An 8,025-nucleotide genomic window follows, 5' to 3' on the forward strand; every position below is an offset into this window, starting at 1 on the left:
TGGGAGGGGATGCGGGTGCGGGGGTGTGAATGAGGGGGGTTGGTTATTGTGTCTATGAACTCGCATCCCTCTGGCTGCCGATGAGAAAGAGAAACAAAATCTGGAGAAGGAAGTGAGAGGCTGGGCCCAGCGCTCAGTGTCCCCACCGACAGGAGGTTTCCGCACCGCCCGGGGGAGGGGGCTGGGGGAGGGGGGTTTAACTGCGTGAATGAAAAAGCACCCACAGCCCCCCAGAGTCTGCCCGCCCTCCTCTCTGTCCCTGTACCCCCGGCCCCAGGTTACACTGAGGGCAGGAGGCCGGCTCCCCCAGCCCCAGCCCCAGCGTATGTCCCTCAGGCCGGCTCTGGGTTGGAACACACCAGCTTCTCTCTCACTGCACCCCCCGCCCCCCATCCACCGGGCAGAGCCCCCCTCCCCGAACCCAGACACTGAACCAGATTAAAGCAGGGAAGGCTGCAATCAGACAAACACTCCTTACCCAGAGCCCACAACAAGCCAAACACGGAGGTCCTGGATATCAGAGAGATCATGTTTGAGCAGCTCTCCCTCAGATAGACTTGTGTTCATCAGCTTCCTCTTCTGGCGTCTGAGTGCTTCATTCACTCCCCCTCCCCTCCCCTTGCCCACGCAGACACACCACCCAGCCCTGTCCTCCTTCCTCCTTCCACCCTCGCCGCTTGTCCCGAGAGTGAGTGACGCGAAGCGCAACTGGGAGCCGAGCCAAAAACACAACGCTCTCAAACCCAAAAATAACAAAGGCAGCTTCTTGATCAAAGATTCCCCTGTACTTCCAGTCCAGAAAGGTTACCAGCTTCTTAAACCCCCCCGCCCGCCCCCAGCAAGTCAGCCAAAGGGCAATGCGCCACTCGTCAACCTCTTAACTGCAAATCCATTCAGATTTACTGAATATTGTGGAAACCTTTGCGGGAGACGCTGGAGAAAGCGCTGGAATTATGTGAAACCAAGAATGGTTCTAGCTGTCAGGGGAGAATGAAAATCACGGTGCCCACTAATCTCGAGGTGGCCATGGTGGGATCTAAGGCAAAAGTGAGGACTGCAGATGCTGGAAACCAGACTTTAGCTTAGAGTGGTGCTGGAAAAGCGGAGGAGAAAGTGAGGTCTGCAGATGCTGGAGATCAAAGTTGAAACTTTATTGCTGGAACAGCACAGCAGGTCAGGCAGCATCCAGGGAACAGGAGATTCGACGTTTCGGGCACAGGCCCTTCTTCAGGAATGAAGAAGGGCCTGTGCCTGTGCCCGAAACAAGCTTCAGGGCAGAGGAGATGACCTGGGGGTTGCAGTGAGAGAAAGACTCACTGAGAAACTTGTGGAGAGAGGAGGAGAACTTCTTCAAGGTAGGCATCCTTGCTAGAGGATTCGCAGTAAGGTTAAAATCAACTCGGCAAAAGTGAGGACTGCAGATGCTGGAAACCAGAGCCATTCATCTATTGTACTCTTTGCCACCTTCCCCCACCCTCCTCTCTGACCTATCACCTCCATCCCCAACCCCATTCACCTATTGTACTCTTTGCTACCTACACCCACTCTCCTCTCTGATCTATCACCTCCATCCCCACCCTCATTCACCTATTGTACTTGTTGCTACCTTCTTCCCAGCCCCACCCCCCATTTATCTCTCCACCCTGGAGCCTCCCTGCCTCCATTCCCGATGAAGGACTTTTGCCCGAAACGTCGATTTTCCTGCTCCTCGAATGCTGCCTGAACTGCTGTGCTTTTCTAGCACCACTCTAATCTAAAAAATGGTGGGACCTAATCAGAGTCTTTACAATTCTGAAAGGGTTTTGATAGAATAGGCAGCGAGAGAGACCCAGGATTTTCAATCTCTGGAGACCATGCACATTCTGAAAGATTTGATTCCAAAAGTATTGACAACATGGAACCCGGAATTTATCAGCATCTCTAACGTTTCCCACTTTGAGTTCGAACTGGAGACTTTGGTGGGTTTCGACTTACATCTCTGGAAGGCTGCTGATATTTTCTGAGCACTGCTCAGAGATGACGTACCTCTAGAGCCGATGGGGCTGAAAACTGGCTTCCTTGTTCAGAGGAGAGCACTTTATAACTGCACAAGAGCCCTGTTGTATTATGACAGATTCCATACAGACTTGTACCTTTAAGTCAGTTATACAACATCAACGTGTGATGTATTATAAAAGTGCCCACCTCACCTTCTGACAGACTCACTATAGTGGACTCACTTTAATGTCTTTACTCAGTCTTTAGTCAGTCATAGAGATATACAACACAGAAACAGATCCTTCGATCCAACTTGTCCATGCCAACCAGATATCCTAACCTAATCTAGTATGTATGCAATGTATAATAACATCAGTAAGCACAAAACTGGCTTTGTGAATAAGTGTACAATATTGCAGCTGTGTAAATAGTGTTGTAAATAAACTTTATAACATCTGCCTCAACAAGAACCCAACTTTTTGTGATATATGGGTAAATAGATGTGATGCTGGAGAAGCACAACAGGTCAGGCAGCATCCGAGGAGTGGGAAAGTCAATGTTTCGGGCCGAAACCCTTCGTCAGGTTTGACCCACTCTGTTCTCCAGCATTTGTTGTTTTCAGTACAGATTCCAGCGTCTGCAGTAATTTGCTCCTGTTTGTGATATATGTTATGTGACAATATTGAAAACCACAAAGCTGAGAAATATTAAGTGTATTGAAACCATATCTAACATAGAAGTGACACCTTTTCCATTTCCCTACTAGACCTGCCTAAATCTCCGACAATCCAACCTACCTAAAGTAGCTACATCTCTATTCACACCTGATCCCTCACTCACCTGCCACCAAGCCCCTCACCCACTCACCTCCCCACCCATGTCATGATCCCAGACAAGACCAACAAGTTTATGTTATGGTCTGGCTTGAGGCCAGTTACTTATTTTTCTGTTTGAACTAGGTAAAGTTTGAGATCCCCAACACTTTCTGTTGTATTATTGCACAGATTTCAGAAAGACATATCTTTGAGAGAGTTAGATAACATCAAAACATGTGATTGGTATAGGAGGTATCTGTTTTGCTCTCTGATCAATCAGTCGTCAGTCATTATGCAGATGGTCAATCTGCTAATCAGTCTGTTAGTTGCACAGTCAACTCAGTATGTAATATAGTAACCCAAATATGGGCGGCACGGTGGCACAGTGGTTAGCACTGCTGCCTCGCAGCGCCAGAGATCCGGGTTCAATTCCCGCCTCAGGCGACTGACTGTGTGGAGTTTGCATGTTCTCCCCATGTCTGCGTGGGTTTCCTCCGGGTGCTCCGGTTTCCTCCCACAGTCCAAAGATGTGCAGGTCAGGTGAATTGGCCATGCTAAATTGCCCGTAGTGTTGGGTAAGGGGTAAATGTAGGGGTATGGGTGGGTTACGCTTCGGCGGGTCGGTGTGGACTTGTTGGGCCGAAGGGCCTGTTTCCACACTGTAAAGTAATCTAATCTAATCTAAATAAGATATAAACCAAAGTGCATACGTAAGTCTGAAATGTCACTTGAATATATGTAGTTAGTTGTTAGTAAACTTTCAGATATATGATTCAATATGAACCATATTCTCTGTGATACATATATACAGTAACATAGAGAAAACCATGGGGTTGTTAAAGTACAGATTTGAGATGGCCCAGGGAATTCCTTATGGACTCAGACCTTTAAGCCTCTCTCTTGTTTCGTCCCGGAGATCGTACTCTTTGGAAGTCTGGAATAAAAAACACCTCTTACAGACAGATTAGTTTAATTTTAGTCATCCCTTTTATTTACCAATAGCATCACTGTTACAACATAACACTGATACCTATAAGCTAAACTAACTAGGTTCTAATAACCTAGAAGAATAGGGTACCAGCTCTTCAAGTGCCCCAAGAGGCTACTCTGCTGTACTGATACAAAGTGGCTTCCTTTGTACAAAAGTTTTTAAAAAACATTGCATGTTCTTAATTAGACAGATAACAGTGAAAGACAATAATTTGAAGCAAGAAAAGCTAATTGCCAGGTCTGTGTACGCTTGGCTAATCACTCCTACAGGCCCTAAGCCATTCATCAGGTGGGAAAAACATACCCAGCCGAATTAGGTGCCTGCTAGTGAGATAAACTCCTACCATAAAGAGGTACCAGTCTGAGTTAATTGGAGAGTTCATAAAGTAGCTGAAAATGTGTTGCTGGAACAGCGCAGCAGGTCAGGCAGCATCCAGGGAACAGCAACACATTTTCAGCTCTGATCTCCAACATCTGCAGACCTCACTTTCTCCTCGAGTTCATAAAGTAACCTTGCACAGCTCGCGTCTGATACAATTATTTTACAAAATGGCTTCTTAGCAAGGAGGGAAAACTTTTGACCATAAAATGGCTTCCTGACACATTGTGCCAGAATCTCTTCAATGTTAGGCTTAGAATAATTTCTAAGCTAGGAGCAGGCTCCTGCTTTTTAAGCACTGAATCATTTTGTACCTGAGGCTGAGATGTTACCATAAGGTTGCATTTAAACTGTTTCATTCGTCTTTGAATTAACATGCTTTCTTTTTAGGTTTGTGATTCAAATTCAAATAAGACATAAGATCTGATTAGTTAGAATTGACAGTGGGGCAGTCTGTAAGATCTATAGAGTGGTCTGCTAGAACAGCAAGTAAGTTAAGGCTTCATCAATATTACCTTTTACCGGTAATGGCTACTCAATATCATCATAAAGTCCCAAAATGCAATTAAATTCAATCCATTAGCAGGTAAGCACTAAGAGTTAATTTTCTACTGGCTCCAACAACCTCAGCACTAAAACGGTCTCTCTCTCTAGTGTCCTTTTGAACTCTCAAGTCAGGGTTTTGTAACAACAAAGCTTTTTTTCTCTCTCTATGTCTGCCCTGCTTGCAAGGGGTAATAAGAATCCATTATAATTACAAAGCTTTTAATAGTACCGAGTTTCATTTCAGGGTCAAAATCAAACATTGTCATTAATTTCACAAGGGAATGGCTGTGAATGTTATCACTTGGTGTCCTGTTCACATAGATTCACCGATGCTAAGGCAAAAGTTCTTAATTGCCTTACATCATCCTGTTATCACTTGGTGAGCCCAGATGTCCCTATCTTCTGCATTCCTTGAATTCCCCCCTTTTTCTAAGCCTTCCTGCCTGTCTATTTTCTAGTGCAGTAAATGTGTTCTATAATTCAGCATTACATTTTAGTCTAAATGTTTAAAGCCAAGTTTTAAGGCTATAGACTTTCTCAGAGTTAGTTGTGGCAATAAATGGGTACTAGAAGATAGTGGTGATAGTAAGTTAGAACCAAAGGTTGGAAAACAGATTTCTCCCGTGACAGTTCTTGAAAGGTTCATTCATCATACATCTGAGTTCAGAACTGAGATTCCAAGTACAATACTGAAGCAACTTTTGAGAAGATTTGTAGCTCAAGTTGAGGTCAGGTTGTAAGTTTGCTGCTGAGCTGGCAGATTTGTTTTCAGACATTTCGTCACCATGCTAGGTAACATCACCAATGAGCCTTTGGTGAAGTGCTGGTGTTCTGTCCCGCTTTCTATTTATGTGTCTTGTCTTTTAAGATGGGTGATAACATTTCCGGTTCTTTTTTTCCAGAGGTTGTTAAATGGAGTCCAAATCGATGTGCTTATTGATGGAGTTCCGGTTTGAATGCCAGGCCTCTAGGAGTTCCTGTACATGTCTGTGTTTAGCCTGTCCTAGGATGGATGTGTTGTCCCAGTCGAAGTGGTATCCTTCTTCATCTGTATGTAAGGATACTAGTGAGAGTGGGTCATGTCTTTTGGGAGGCAAAAGTGAGGACTGCAGATGCTGGAAACCAGGATTTAGATCAGAGTGGTGCTGGAAAAGCACAGCAGGTCAGGCAGCGTCCGAGGAGCAGGAAAATCGACGTTTCGGGCAAAAGCCCTTCATCAGGAATAGGGCTATTCCTGATGAAGGGCTTTTGCCCGAAACATCGATTTTCCTGCTCCTCGAATGCTGCCTGACCGGCTGTGCTTTTCCAGCACCACTCTGATCTAAACCCACATGTTTTTTGGTGGCTAGTTGGTGTTTGTGTATCCTGGTGGCTAGTGTCTGCCTGTCTGTCCGACATAGTGTTTGTTACTGTCCTGGCATGATATTTTATAAATGACATTTATTTTGCTGCTTGTTGGTACAGGGTTCTTTCGGTTCATCAGTAGCTTTTAAGTATGTTGGTAGGTTTGTGGGCTACCATGATGCCAAGGGTCGGGGTAGTCTGGTAGTCAGTTCCAAGATGCCTTTGATGTATGGTAGTGTGGCTAGAGTTTCTGGGTGTGTTGTGTCTACTTGTTTGATTTTGTTGTTTAAGAATCAGCAGACTATGTTTATCGGTACCCATTGTCCTTGAATACGCTGTAATGGGTTTTTTCTTCTGCCACTTATAGTTCCTGGGTGCTGCAGTGTTTGTGGCCTGTTTAAATAATGTCCTGATGCAGCTCCATTTGTGGGTGTTGGGATGACTGCTTCTGTAGTTAAGTAACTAGTCTGTGTGTGTGTTGCTTTCCTGTAGATTCTGGTCTGCAGTTCACCATTAACTGTATGTTCCATGGTGACATCAAGGAAGGGGAGTCTGCAGTTGTTCTCCTCCTCTTTTGTGGAATTTATGCCAGGAACGATGTTGTAGGGTTCCTCTAATTTGTTTCATTTTGCGAATACAAAGTTATCATCCACATAGCAGACCCAAAGTTTAGGTTGGATCGTGGGGAGGGCTGTTCATTCAAGTCTTTGCATCACTGCTTCTACAAAGAAGCCTGATATTGGTGATGCCATGGGTGTTTTGTTGACTTGTTTGTAGGGCTTGTCATTGAAGGTGAAGTGGGTAGTGAGGCATAGGTCTACTAACTTGAGGATGTTGTCCTTGCTGATGAAGTTGGTGCTACCTGGTGTTTGTGTCCTTGGTTCATCTCGTAGTGAGACCAGGCCATGCTGATGTGAATAACGCTTTTACATCAAAGGAGACCATTGTTTCATCCTCTTCTATCTTGGTGTCTTTGATGATGTTCAGGAATTCTTGGGTGGAGGCTGAAAGCTACAATTGTATTGAAACATTTATACACCCTCTCTCTCAAAAAAGGATGCCAGGGAATCCTTATGACATTAAAAAAAATAATTTAAGAAGTTGCTGCAAGGACATGTCGACTCTATTAATGCACTTCTAACACAAAATACAAAAAAATTGGGAAAACCATTTTATACATTAAAAAAAGGCCTTGCCTGTGTCCAGATATCAGTTGATTCTGTCACCTTGCCGTCAAGGCAGGATGCATTGTCCGTAACAAATTGCCCTTGAGGAGATAGTAATGGACCACCTTTTTAAACCACTTCAGTCAGTCTGATGAAGTTACACCCAGTATTGTTTAAATAGTAACAATGAAAGCATATTGGTACATTTTTGAAAAGTGTGGCGCTGGAAAATCACAACAGGTTAGGCAGCATCCGAGGAGCAGGAGAACCAATGTTTCGGACATAAGCCAGATTCTCCTGCTCCTCAGCTGCTGCCTGACTGGCTGTGCCTTTGCAGCTCCACACTTTTCGACTCTGATCGCCAGCATCTGCAGTGCTTACTTTCTCCATATTGGTACATATCCCAAGCTGCAGAGATGTGTGACTAGGAGAGGAATTTGGAGATGTTGGTGTTCTCGCTTTTCATCTGCTGCTACCTTTGACCTTCCAGGATTCCACATTTCATCATGTTGTCGGAGCCTTGGCTAGTTGTTGAGGTTTATTTTATAGATGTTACACATTGTGACCATGTAATCTGAGCCAGTGCTGGTTTTCAGGTAGGGTACTGATCAATGAATGTGCTCTGGATGATATTACATTTCAAGGTTGTTTTGGGGCGACACGGTGGCTCAGTGGTTAGCACTGCTGCCTCACAGCGCCAGGGACCTGGGTTCAATTACAGCCTCAGGTGACTGTGTAGAGTTTACACATTCTCCCCGTGTCTGCGTGGGTTTCCTCTGGATGTTCTGGTTTCCTCCCACAATCCAAA

The 8,025-nt window shown here is 44.9% G+C and overlaps 1 protein-coding gene across 2 annotated transcripts in view; it reads right to left on the minus strand.

Annotated features, from left to right (window-relative positions):
* LOC122555368 (interleukin-10 receptor subunit beta-like) overlaps positions 1–629 on the minus strand; it is a 67,351-nt gene extending 66,722 nt beyond the window's left edge. Inside the window, exon 1 of one of the 2 annotated variants that reach the window (XM_043701302.1) lies at positions 479–627. In XM_043701302.1, coding sequence (XP_043557237.1) covers positions 479–530 — 52 coding nt within the window. In that variant the 5' untranslated portion in view covers positions 531–627. Of the gene's footprint in view, positions 1–478 lie in introns of both variants that reach the window. The other variant, XM_043701303.1, reaches the window with a different exon arrangement.
* Between the last annotated feature and the right edge of the window lie 7,396 nt (positions 630–8,025).

This window comes from Chiloscyllium plagiosum, chromosome 12 (assembly GCF_004010195.1).
Source record: "Chiloscyllium plagiosum isolate BGI_BamShark_2017 chromosome 12, ASM401019v2, whole genome shotgun sequence".
In the NCBI taxonomy this organism is placed as follows: Eukaryota; Metazoa; Chordata; class Chondrichthyes; order Orectolobiformes; family Hemiscylliidae; genus Chiloscyllium; species Chiloscyllium plagiosum.